At 43.5% G+C, this 13,830-nt stretch overlaps 1 protein-coding gene across 5 annotated transcripts in view; it reads right to left on the reverse strand.

Annotated features, from left to right (window-relative positions):
- The window catches only part of herc2 (HECT and RLD domain containing E3 ubiquitin protein ligase 2), a 124,218-nt gene that overhangs the window by 61,373 nt on the left and 49,015 nt on the right, over positions 1–13,830 (reverse strand). For all 5 annotated transcript variants that reach the window (XM_063201519.1, XM_063201517.1, XM_063201516.1 and 2 more), the window contains 11 exons: positions 13,322–13,458; positions 9,622–9,773; positions 9,016–9,207; positions 7,544–7,731; positions 6,374–6,584; positions 5,512–5,694; positions 4,879–5,063; positions 4,288–4,435; positions 2,872–3,068; positions 2,108–2,338; positions 458–596 (listed from right to left, as the gene is read on the reverse strand). In XM_063201519.1, coding sequence (XP_063057589.1) covers positions 458–596; positions 2,108–2,338; positions 2,872–3,068; positions 4,288–4,435; positions 4,879–5,063; positions 5,512–5,694; positions 6,374–6,584; positions 7,544–7,731; positions 9,016–9,207; positions 9,622–9,773; positions 13,322–13,458 — 1,963 coding nt within the window. The remainder of the gene's footprint in view (positions 1–457; positions 597–2,107; positions 2,339–2,871; positions 3,069–4,287; positions 4,436–4,878; positions 5,064–5,511; positions 5,695–6,373; positions 6,585–7,543; positions 7,732–9,015; positions 9,208–9,621; positions 9,774–13,321; positions 13,459–13,830) is intronic.

Below are 13,830 nucleotides of genomic sequence, written 5' to 3' on the forward strand. Positions count from 1 at the left end.
AACTGCACCCCTAACTCCAGTTTGGGAATCACTGCAGTGCACCATTACTCCCTACACCGTCTAAAGACAAAACTGAGAAGAAAAGGACACACACTTCCTGACACGTCAAAGTATTTTAATCATGCTATGCCCAACAAAATAAAGGCATTTCAATTACAAAGAAGATGAGTGCCTTGGTATTTCTAAAACTTTTTTGAGAAGAAAAGGACTTTGAACATCTTCTGCTTGACTGGGGTACAAGGAACATGTTTTGTTTGGCCTCGACATAGAAAATGCAGGTTGGATGCATGTGTGTGTGTGCATGTGGATCAGTGCCATAATGAACTACAGACTAGACATGAGTGTGTTTGTGTGTTCTTGCTTGCATGCATGCATTTTTTGTTCACAAGAAAAGTAGGCTCCACTGTGCTAGTGTTTGAGCTTGTGTGTGTGCAGTGTAAAAGCCTGCAGTATATACCTGTGAGACCTCGACTGAGTGACTTCTTCATGCGCTGCTTCTCCAGCTTGCTGCCGGCCAGGTTGACCAGCTGGGCCCAGACCGACAGCATGGGCTGGCTGAAAGGCAGGTTGTTCACGCTGAACGCCACCACTGGCAGCTGTGGACACATTACATTACATTACATTACATTACATTATTACCAGGGCCCTAAAACTTTTTTCCATCACCAGTAGTACAGTATGTCACATAAGTGAGTACACCCCTCACATGTTTTGCAGATTTGTGAGTATATCTTTTCATAGGAGAGCATTAAAGAAATTTCCTTTTGACACAATGATTAGTAACCTTTTAACAACACATATAACCGCTTAAATTTCTTGTTCACTCAGAAAAAAATCAAAATACAGTCATTAATGTTTGAACATCGCCCACAAAAGTGAGTACACCCCAGATTAGATTCCGGTAGAGAAGGGGCCGTGTTGGCTCGAATCGCCTCGAAATGAAAAGGGAGTAAAAGGGAGGTCATCGGTGTGCGCTTAAACCTTTCTTTACATTGAACTTTTACATTTTGAGTGTGCACCGGGTTTAAATAGATTGGTGTGAGATTTGAATGCAATCCTATGTAGAGTATCATGATCTGCTTCAGTAGTCACAGTGCATGTTGACATGCATGTTTCCTTTAGGTGTAATTCAGATTACCAATGTTGACAGCATTCATGCATCCCCAAACCATGTCAGTCCCACTACCATGCTTGAATATTGAGAGGATAATTTTTTTTGTAAAACTCACTTGTTTACCACCACACATGCTTGACACCATCTAAAACAAATTTGTTTATCTTGGTCTCTTCAGAGCACACAACATGGTTCCAGTGATCCATATCCCTTATCCCATATCTCTATTGAGAGCAAGATAAACAAATTTGCTTTAGATGGTGTCAAGCATGTGCGGTGTCTGGCTCGGGACACACACATGCGCGCACACACACACGCGCACGCGCACACACGCGCACAACAATGCAACAATGCACAACAGTCTCACACAAGGGAACATGCCACAGCACTTATACAAGGGAACACTGCACAGAAAACCTTACATAGGGGAATACAATTGAGCATGTGTGTCCGGGTGAATGTCTCGCAGTCAAGTTATTCACATGTCATGCATATAACATATACGCATGCCATGTATGCAACATGTGATGCACGTGTGGTAGGGCATCTAAAAGGAAACCACACCAAGTGTTTTAAAATGAATTGTGCTCGTCATCCACAGGCTAGTTCTGTCAACAGGCTAGGTCTCGTAAACATGCGTGTACCTGTACGATGGGAGTGAATAAATTAGCATATATTAGGCATGTAAATAATAAGAGATATGTGTGGATACATCGATCCTATAGCCGACGATCGAGTATCATATCGTATCGTACCGTATCGTATCATGGGGCATTCTTAAGTGTTGAAAATAATCGAATCGCTGCCTCAAGAAATCGATATCCAATCATATCGTCATGGAAGCTGTGATTTACTCCCCTAGTATGTATGCACAAAGAAAAGCCTACTGGTGTGTGCGTGTGTGTGCGTATGTGCGTGTGTGCGTGTCACAGAAAACAAACAAAAAATCCCACTACTGGGTGCAAGTTGGACTGGGTCTTCGTGTCCACTTACCGGTTTGAGCTGGCTGAGCAGGCAGACGCGACACAGCCTCATGTCGTGGAACTGCACGGTGATGCGTCCCTTGGGCGTGATGCGGGTGACCGTGCCCTCGCCGTACTCCTCGTGCTGCACCTGGCCGCCCAGCCGCAGGCGCCCATCGATGCCCCCGATCACCGCCAGCACCGCCATCAGGCTGCCCACCACCGGCCCCTCCGCCTCCGGAAAGTACTCCTCCAGCATGCTCTGCAACAGCCACAAGCGTTTCAACTTCAAATTCTTTATGGGAGGATAGCCCCTTGAGATGAACATCAAGTTTAAGAGAGGGTTCTCAAGGAACAGACATGACATATACACATATTAATAACACTTAATGTAATACTTGCAGATACATTTATTTAAGCTGATGTTTTTGTTTGAGAGCAACTTGATGTTATTTGGTTAAAGGTATTTATATGCTCAACTCAAATAAATGTGCTCAATTCAAACACAATCAACAAAACAGACCTAAAATACCTGCCACATTTTAAGCTTTTTTTGCATGGATTTTCTCCTCATGATGCTTCCATACATGGTAGAACAGTCTAAACCCTCATTTGAGTAGCTAATACAATTATGTGCCCTTGGGACACTTGCATACTGTATATCAACAGGTGCATTTTGAAGAGGGAAGTTTAGGAGAAATCTCTAACCTCTCAAATAAACGGCTTTGGCATTCATTACCTTCCTGAGATAATCGGCTGAGAATATTAAGGTGTTTAAGTAGGACTTCCTCTTACCGCTTCTGGGTGTCTGCCGGCCATGACGTCTGCAATGCCGCTGAGCTGGGAGTTGATGTACTCGTTGATGAGGGCGTTCCATTGGCCGAGGGAGTGCAGGGTCCGCAGCACCGCCACAATCTCCTCGGCCAGCGTGCTGCTGTGAGTGGCCGTCAGAGACGCCTGGGGGCGGGACTTCCTGCGACGCAACGAGCCCTCTGATGGAAGAAGAGAGATGACATGATGACATGGCATCATGAGCAAAAATGGAAGGAATTGAAAGGAAGAAATGCCCAATTTTATTGGGTTCTTGCAGGTATGGGGGGCCTTGAGCAGGTGAGAACCATCATAGGCTCACAATAATGAATTCATACTTGTCACTGTATTTCCGTATATTGTGATCTCTCCATTTTAGCCTTTAAAAGGTGCACTGTGCAGGAAATGGTCAAAAAAGGTACTACAACTATGCTGCTCATTCAAATGTTGACAGCATTCATGCATCCCCAAACCATGTCAGTCCCACTGCCATGCTTGGCTATTGAGAGGATACACTTTTTTAGTAAAACGCACTTGTTTACCACCACACATGCTTGACACCAATTAAAGCAAATTTGTTTATTTTGGTCTCAAGAGAGATGAACAGACCAAGGATATGGATCACTGGAACCATGTTGTGTGATCTGAAGAGACCAAGATAAACAAATTTACTTTAGATGGTGTCAAGCATGTGTGGTGGTAAACAAGTGAGTTTTACAAAAAAGTTTATCCTCTCAATAGCCAAGCATGGTAGTGAGACTGACATGGTTTGGGGATGCATGAATGCTGTCAACATTGGCAATCTGAAATACACATAAAAGAAACATGCATGTCAACATGCACTGTGACTACTGAAGCAGATCATGATATTCTCCATAGGATTGCATTCAAATCTCACACCAATCTATTTAAGCCAAAAGTCAAAATGTAAAACTCCAATGCAAGGAAAGGTTGAAACGCACACCGTTGACCTCCCTTTTAATTTCGAGACGATTCGAGCCAACACGGCCCCTTCTCTACCGGATTTTAATCTGGGGTGTACTCACTTTTGTGGGTACATGTTCAAACATTAATGGCTGTATTTTGTTTTTTTTCTGAGTGAACAAGAAATTTAAGTGGTTAAATATGTTGTTAAAAGGTCACTAATCATTGTGTCAAAGTGAAACTTCTGTAATGCTTTCCTATGAAAAGATATACTCACAAATCTGCAAAAATTGTGAGGGGTGTATTCACTTTCGTGATATACTGTATGAGAGTATAATACCAGAGTATAGTAGAGTATGGGCAGGTGAGAGTATAACGGTATCTCTGAGAAGCGGCATATGAGTGTATGATATAGAGTATGAGCAGGTGTGAGTATGATATTAATTAGAGTATGTGCAGGTGAGAGTATAACGGTACCTCTGAGGAGGGGCAGGTCGGAGGAGCAGGTGCTGAGGAGGCTGCCCAGGAAGCCAAAGAGCTTCTCCACCAGGAACTTCATGTCCTGCGAGCGCTCCATCTTCTCCCACGACGGCAGCACCGCCTGCAGCAGCCGCAGCGCCAGGATCTGGTGAACAGGACGCAAGGACATAGTCAACACACCACATGCATTTCAACACCAGTGTCCAGCAGAGGGCACAAGGACATATTCAATACAAAGTTGCAGGTGAAATCACAAGATATGTTTCCATGCACATATTTAATACACAACAACTATTAAACAAGCATGCAATCATATTTAGTAGTACATATTTACACAATTGATAATCTTACTATGAGTCTTGCGATGCATCATCTACTGTGTGCGTCTCACACTAATGGTAATAAGGATGACTGCAAATGAACCATCTTCAAGGCCTCTCTACGCATAGTACAAATCTATTTTGTTCACTGCAATGTGGGTTTATTGGTCTGGGAATAAGAACTGAGTGCAAGACAAGCGTTTGTGTCAGACAGCTGTAGTTTAGCGCGTGACTGGTAGGTGGCACTGGTTGGCTGGCTGCACCTCACCTGTCTCTGGAGGGTGACGGCGGTGAAGGACTGGTGTCCCTCCACGATGCGGATGAGCAGGCCGATCCAGGCGGAGGTGCTGAGGGTGGAGCACATCTGGGGCGTCAGGGCGATGCTGCGGATGAAGCCCAGTGTGCACCAGTTCCTGTGCTGCTCGCGCCACACCAGACGCTGAGACGGGCAGCCTGTATGGTACCGCAGCACACAAGAGGGGAGGGGGATTGGTTTAATGTTTATTTGTGGGACATGCACAACGTTTTTACAATCTGGCACTGTAGATCTCCAAAACTACAGCTAAACAGCTGTATTAGCGGTATCATACATTATTACACTTGCAGGAGAAAAAACCCAACGGACTAACCAACATTTTACTCTCTGACACTCAAGAGCTACCCAGGTGTCAAAAACTTGGTATACTGTATTAAGTACACTGCCATGGTATTCTTCCAACACTGGTAACTTCGTTGAGTAGCTAATCTGTCTGTGTCTATATTGAAAGCCCATTTGGCTCAGCGCACAGAGTTAGCTGTATCAAATTTGTTGCAGGATTTGTACTTTTCTGAACCTTGGATTGATGGACATCTGTCAACCACTTTACATCTAAGCAGCAGCAGCAGAGAGGGTTTATTATACCGGTCTTGTCGTTGACGCCGCTATCCACCAGCATGCGTAGCAGGCCACAGAGAGTGCGAGTAGCCTCGGTGGGCATGACCTCAGCGTGGATGCCCGCCGACAGTGCCAGCGTCTTCAGTAGGTTGACCGTGCTGGTCAGCAGCATGGCTGTGGGGTGGGCACTGTCATTGTCCCCGTCACCCTCTGAAACACACACACAGACACAGACACATCCATGAGGGATGGAGATAAGTGCTACAGACCCATTAGGGCCTACTGAGCAGTCCTCATTCATCACACACACTGATAATTACCCTGTCATTATATTATATTAAAATATTAAGTGATGTGATAACATACATAATGATAATAAGTATTGAATTATCATACATTTTCATTGACTGCAGTTAGCAACAGTTCAAAAGGTAACTAAGAATAATTTATAAAAAAACAAAAAAAAATAAAACATTTAAAATGCTGGCCCATGTAAAAAAAAAAAAAGAGTGGCTACCATAGTACATAGTACCATAGTCATTTACATTTCTCATAGACTGCAACCTAAATTGACATTTCAAGCTTTCTTGTTGCCGCTACTTGAGGAAATTTAAAATAACCTTTAAAGTGTTATAGAGTCCGATACACTGAGTGCCATTCCAAATGAACTGTGACCCATAAATTGATATGAAATGTAAATGACAGTATGCAAGGCTAAAAGAGGCACAGTTTGCTAATTAGACTACAGTTTAAGGCACTCCCTAAGCATCTGCGTGTGATCTACTGTAGACTGGAGTATAGACACTAAACGACCTATGCCTGATCTATCAAACTATCTATCTATCCAAGTTTGATCTAGTATAGAGAGTGGTATTGGAGTGGAGTTTACTGCGGTGGTGATGCAGACCGGTGTCGTCCTCCGTGTCTGAGTCCTCGGCGGTGGGCTGTGCGGCGGGCGGAGGCTCGGCCAGCTTCAGGTCGTACTTGCCCTCCTTGCCCATGCGGTAGGAGTTGGTGCTACCCGTGTCCCACTGCACCCGGATCCAGCCGTCCTCACCCAGCTCCCCGATCACGCGGCCCAGGCCTGGCGGAGGCCCGTCCTAACATGGGGCACAAGGAAAACACATATACATCAGGCTTGTATGAAATTCCGAATTGGATGAATTTGAATTCAAAGTAATGGCATAATATGAACACTAGGTAGTGGTGTTCTATGTATCGTCAATGGGTGGTATAGCTTAAATTTAAAGAAATTCAAGGTAATGACACCACCTAGTGTTCGTATAATGGCATTACTTTGAATTCAAATTCATCCAATTCGGAATTTCGTACAAGCCTGATATACATGTAACAACACAAACACTAAACACGATCATGTATGAATACACAGCCCTAGTGGACGCTCGTCCTGACATGGGGCACAAGTAAACACATATACATGTAACAACACTTACATTAACACAATACACAGCCCTGGGGCCTATACTACAAAGCTGCTTCAGGATAAGTTGAGTTTCAGTTAAGAGGTAAATAATGTAATAGAAGAGCCTTGAGTCCTCATTTCTCCTTAAGAAAAGCTTGTATTAGATGATTTACCTCTTAACTTAACCTCAACTTATGCTGAATCAGCTTTGTAGTATAGGCCCCATGTGGAGGCCCGTCGCGTCAATGGGTCACAAATGAACACATATGTACAACACATAAACTAAACACGATCATGTATGAATACACAGGCCTGGTGGACTGACGCCTGTCCTGAGATGGGAAAAACATACATGTATAAATACACAGCCCTGGGGAGGCCCATCTTGACATGGGACAAAAACATTCATGCATGAACAGATACACTACTACAGGTAGGCCCATCCTGATATGGGATTAACACAACTACACATGATACGAGAAGACCTGCTTTTAGTTTTGAGTGTCTTTGTAGAGCACTGAAAGTGCACACACCTTTCACAAAACTGTTCACCAACACACACACACACCAAATGGTGCAAGCACACAGTCCCCAAAGTACAAACAAAGAAATAAAAAACTTCAATCAGTCACATACCTGGTCTCCCCATTTCCAGTCCTGTCCTCTCATGACCCTGGTCCCGATCTTCATCATGGCAGCCAGCTCTGGGCCGGACACGGGCAGCGGCGTGGGGGCAGTCTCCTTCCTGGTCTCCTCCAGCACCGTGGCCGAGCCCCCGTGGGGTCCCGCAGACAGATCCTCCTCCGTGCTGTCATTGCTGGGGCCTGAAGCGGGGGAGGAGGAGGCGTTAGGGTGGTAGGAGGACACAGACATGGCCAAACAGGGAAGCTGACAGTAGGGGACACTGGGGGCAGTTGTCCAGGGCCCAGGTAGAGAGGGAGTCCAGAATTGGGTTCTCATTGCACTGCATGTATTGGGGTGGAGGGGACTTTGAGGAATGACATTGTATTGGGCGCGACTTAAATTGTCTGCGGCTCTCATGGCCAATGGTCTGCAGTAAATTACTGGACTCACAGGGAGGGTGTTAGGACGACATCATAATTGCATCCGAGAGCTCATAAAAATCACGGTGTGGTGCAATCTAATTAAGATAATTAGGTTGGAAGGAACCAAGAGATAAAATATGAGTCACAATCACTCATGACCAGCAGTAAATCACTGGACACACAGACACAGTGTTGGGAAGATGAGTTTTAGCATTCATAAACTAAACGCAAAACTTTTAGCAATCATAAATTAAACGGAATGAAATAAACATGGCACAAGTAAATTAAGGCAAGGACTGTGTGACCATCGTACTGATTTCTACAATGGGAGGTTATCGTAGAAGGGAAATAAAACCCTGAAAATCATGTGTAGAGAGATGGAGAGCGGAGAGTGTATTTGACAGTGACCCATGCTCTAAAGATTTTCTCCGGGATTAAAACAAAGCATCAGTAAAGAAAAAAGCATGCATATCCGTCTCAAACATATTCTGGGTGCAGGACCAGCAAAGTCACATGAAAATTTAAAAGAAAGTCCGCACACCAGGCTCCCGTTTTTTGTCATTTAATGTGACGTTTCGCAGCATGCCCTTCAAAACAAAGCATTAGAGCTGTGCTCAGTGTCCTGCTGCATACACATATTGCGCAGATTCAACATAGTCATTTACAGACAAATCTTCATAAATTCATACATTCCCTTAGCTGCCAAAACTTGATGAAAAGCTGCTGTCCTTACTGATGAGCCTGAACATAATAGGTCACATTCGACCTTTACAGTCAATAAGCAATGAAAAATCAGAACTATTTTTTAGTGCACAAAATTAATTGAGAGATGATTGAGATGAAACAAATTGAAAAATGCGGACAATGTGTAACCATTACACTTGTTGTACAGTAGTGTGCTGTGCTCCGCATAACAGAACAGACAAACTGTTGTATTGTACATCCTAAAAAGCATGTGTAAAGGGGCAGTGGAGAGGTTATAATGTGTGTATATTGCATTGTGTGTAGTGTATGTCATTTTGTGCGAGCCGTGTGTGGCGTGAAAGCTGCCGTCCTCCTTACCGATTAGTCTGAGCACGCTCTGTGTGAGGGCCAGCATGCCCGAGTTGAGCAGCAGGCTGAGGCTGTTGGCGCCGTGCTTGAGGGTGAGCATGTGCAGCATGGAGAGCAGGAAGCGTGCCTGGGGGATGGTGCCCAGGCTGGGGCCTGCCGGGTTCTCATTGGTGATCGTCTGCAGTGGCACCGGCTGCACACCTGCAAGGCAGCCACAGGAGGAACACACAGAGAAACAACCCATTACATCACACGCACTCATGTATCCACAGTTCCACACTATTAACTAGCCATGCTATTAATAGCTACTATTAAAACTATAACAACTAGTTGGTGCTTAAATGGGATCCTTTGAGCTTAGAATCCTGCAAAAAAGCTATTGAGATTTCAAGAACTGCATATATGCCTTTCACAATGAAGATTATGTCATTTGTTTCAAAGTTTCATTCCTTAATCATGTGAATAAAAGTAAAAAGATTCACTTACTTCTGTTTCACATTTGAGCTTGTAATTGTTTTTAAGTTGACATTCTGACTCAGAAGGATATTCTTTGATTGTACTTCGCTGATGAAGAATGCCACTGACATGGTGCAGCCTAGTGCCAGACATACGTACCCAGCTCCTTGAACTTGACGCTGGCCTCCAGCAGGATGTTGCGGATGTTGTGGATGGCCCAGGCGTACAGCTTGCCGAAGGTGACCTCCAGCAGCATGCGGTTGAAGGGTGGGATCAGGTCCACGTCTTTCAGACAGTCGGCCAGGGGCTCCCTAAGGGGCAATTGCATAGCACAGCACAATCAACAACAGTCGTCAATTACGGCAGATAGAAGGCTGCTGGCGTTACAACATGCGTGCTAAAAGTGTGGCTTACAAACATGCCTCAATGACAAACTGCAATAGTGGAACAGTGTTAACAAGGCTTTAACACACTGCTTCTCTCTTCATAATCATTGGAGGGCTTGGACAAGTATCCCTTTCATGGCAAATGGTTCATTCAAATCCTCTCTCTTAATAGCAGGGTCATTTCACGTGAAATCAGACACTTTGGGACCCGACCGACACGGATTTCAATCATACTTGGTGTGCCTTTTCAGTAGCAAGGTAGCACCCCAGAACTGCATTGGTTTGAACCTGACACTAATATTAAGGGAGAAACAGACTAGGAAAGGTTCACATGTGAGGGTAGGACACTATACATTCAGCCTTGAATATATCAGTCAGTGTTAGTCACAAAAAGATGCCTGTGGTGTTGTTTGAAAGCTCTTTTCTGGCTCTACATATTACACAATCACCTTGGAATACAACTACTCTCAGAATATGAATTATGATAAATTGAAAAATTAAAAATTGAATATCTAAAAAACTTACATTTTAAAATGGCCAGTTCCTTGTCCAAACGTAGCCGGCAATGTCATGAGCAGCACCTAAAATGCTGGTGTTCGGTTTGTTATTCATTTCAGAGAGAATTTGACTCACAAATATGGCATCATACAGACCACTTACTAATAATATGGTAATACCATAGTAGCATCACATCACATGACAAAACAAAAACAAAACAAAAATGGTCAGTGTCCATGGTCCCAGGTTTCAGAAACTAAGGCAGATGTCCATTTATACACACCAAATGATGATATGTGAATGTTTGAACATTCCTTCTCTGTGTACCTGTGCCATCTTCCCTTTACCATACTTTAAAGAGATAATCAATGGCTACACTCTCATTTTGTACTCTACCAGTGCATTTGAAGCAGCAGCTGTGTCTTTTGTAGATAATGTATAAGTACGTCCCGTTGCAGTTACAGGTTCCACTACCAGAAGCACATCCTGATGATCCATGACAAGTCTATCTGGTCTGAAGGAAAAAGTGAAGGATGGAGATGGCCCATGAGGATGCAGGAAGTTCAGTTTCACCTCTCCAGTGCTCGGCATACATTCCTCAGCACATGCTAGCAACCAGTTACCGTCATATACAGCTACAACATACCCTTTGATGCTTGAAAATGTAACACATTCCTTTACTGAGCTCACTCTTTCAACTCTGCCTTCTCTGAATGCTGAAAATGGCCTAACTTCCACTGTGTCCATTGACAATGGGCAGAAGCTGGGTAGTTTTTTAGTAACTGGCATAGTTCTTGCAGATTCAAACCTTTTCAAACAGGTTCTCCAGCTTCATGATGGTACATCTCTGTTGTGGCAAACTGGCAATGGATGTTCTTGACATTATCCTTGACAAATTCAAACAGTCGGTATGGCGTTACAATTTAATTGTCAATAGGACGTTGCAGACTTGCTCGTGCAGCAAGCCATTTAACTGTCCCTCCAACACCATCACATGGACCTTTGCCATGTTGATTGTGGCAAAAAAGTGCCACTCTGCAGGTATGTGAAAATCTGCCTCGTGGTGGCACAAATTTGTTGTGTTTTTAAGGTTCTTATATTGTGCAGCACAGCCATCAGAAAAAATATAGGATCTTCTTTGGACGTTCTGTCATTGATGGAGTGTCACTGAGGAACTGAATTAGGAGCTTCTGAAACAGATGTACAGCAATTGTATCATGAATGTTGCAGTCTGAAATAACAACAAAACAGATTTTTTTTTTCCCAGTTTCAACTGATCTTGGTAGTGATCTTGATGGATTGTGGCCTGCACTGGTTGTTCCAGTGAAATGATTGAATAGCATCTTGAATTACAAAACTATAGTTTTAAAAACGTTCCTGGTTCAAGGGAGTCAGTCAAGGATAATGTCAAGAACATCCATTGCCAGTTTGCCACAACAGAGATGTGCCATCATGAAGCTGAGAACCTGTTGAAAAGGTTTGAATCTGCAAGAACTATTCCAGGTACTCAAAAACTACACAGCTTCTGCCCATTGTCAATGGACACAGTGGAAGTTAGGCCATTTTCAGCATTCAGAGAAGGCAGAGTTGAAAGAGTGAGCTCAGTAAAGGAATGTGTTACATTTTCAAGCATCAAAGGGTATGTTGTAGCTGTATATGATGGCAACTGGTGGCTAGCATGTGCTGAGGAATGTATGCCGAGCACTGGAGAGGTGAAACTGAACTTCCTGCATCCTCATGGGCCATCTCCATCCTTCACTTTTTCCTTCAGACCAGATAGACTTGTCATGGATCATCAGGATGTACTTCTGGTAGTGGAACCTGTAACTGCAACGGGACGTACTTATACATTATCTACAAAAGACACAGCTGCTGCTTCAAATGCACTGGTAGAGTACAAAATGAGAGTGTAGCCATTGATTATCTCTTTAAAGTACGGTAAAGGGGAAGATGGCACAGGTACACAGAGAAGGAATGTTCAAACATTCACATATCATCATTTGGTGTGTATAAATGGACATCTGCCTTAGTTTCTGAAACCTGGGACCATGGACACTGACCATTTTTGTTTTGTTTTTGTTTTGTCATGTGATGCTACTATGGTATTACCATATTATTAGTAAGTGGTTTGTATGATGCCATATTTGTGAGTCAAATTCTCTCTGAAATGAATAACAAACCGAACACCAGCATTTTAGGTGCTGCTCATGACATTGCCGGCTACGTTTGGACAAGGAACTGGCCATTTTAAAATATAAGTTTTTTAGATATTCAATTTTTAATTTTTCAATTTATCATAATTCATATTCTGAGAGTAGTTGTATTCCAAGGTGATTGTGTAATATGTAGGGCCAGAAAAAAGCTTTCAAACAACACCACAGGCATCTTTTTGTGACTAACACTGACTGATATATTCAAGGCTGAATGTATAGTGTCCTACCCTCACATGTGAACCTTTCCTAGTCTGTTTCTCCCTTAATATTAGTGTCAGATTCAAACCAATGCAGTTCTGGGGTGCTACCTTGCTACTGAAAAGGCACACCAAGTATGATTGAAATCCGGGTCGGACGGGTCCCAAAGTGTCTGATTTCACGTGAAATGACCCAGCAACAGAACTTCGAGCTATACACTAAATACAACACTAGGCATTTAACTTGAATTGTCGCATTAAACATTTATGAATGCATAATTTGCTTTCTCTAAACTGTGGGTTGCAAGAGAGACAAATGATCCCTTGCATAAAATGTTACTGCTTTATATAAATCACTATTTATATATTATATCACTAAAATTGTAATTGCTTGTTAATCACTCAGCAACACAGGAGGAGAGAAGTGCCGAACACTCTCAGGTTAAATAAACAAGTTTTTAATGTGACAACGTTTCGGCCTGTCGGCCTTCCTCAGGTCACGTATTCAACAACACATCAGGAAGTCTGAAGCAGAGCAGAGTTTAGAGTGTGCATGCAGCATTACCCGATATTGGTCCCTTCTGGGATGACCCTCTGCCATCCGCAGAGCATGGCGTACTGCACGGAGGGCAGCAGGAAGCTCTTGGAGGCCAGCTTCAGCATGGTGTCGATGCCCTCCAGCCTCACCTCCGCACGCTCCAGCTGCACAGGGCACACAGGGACAAGTGTTACAACCCAGCTTCATATGAGGGTCAATGATGGTTTTTTTTGGGGGGGGCTAAGACGTCAGGTGGTACAACAGCTAATGCCCATACATGAATTAGTAATTGGTAATTAATGTACTGCAATGAACATGCTTCTTAGATAATCCACAAAAAAAACAATGAATCCATACAATAGTGGCATTAGCTGTGGTTGCACCCCCCTGATGTGTGCTACTACTAGAACCTCATTGACCCATAAGCATTTTAAGACAAGGCACTACTTTGCACATTTGATTGTTTTCTGGTGAAGCAATTTAAGCACATGCTCTGAAAAAGTATTCATGTATAGATTCTATTTACAGCACTGATT

The sequence above is a fragment of the Engraulis encrasicolus genome, chromosome 6 (assembly GCF_034702125.1).
Source record: "Engraulis encrasicolus isolate BLACKSEA-1 chromosome 6, IST_EnEncr_1.0, whole genome shotgun sequence".
NCBI lineage: Eukaryota > Metazoa > Chordata > Actinopteri > Clupeiformes > Engraulidae > Engraulis > Engraulis encrasicolus.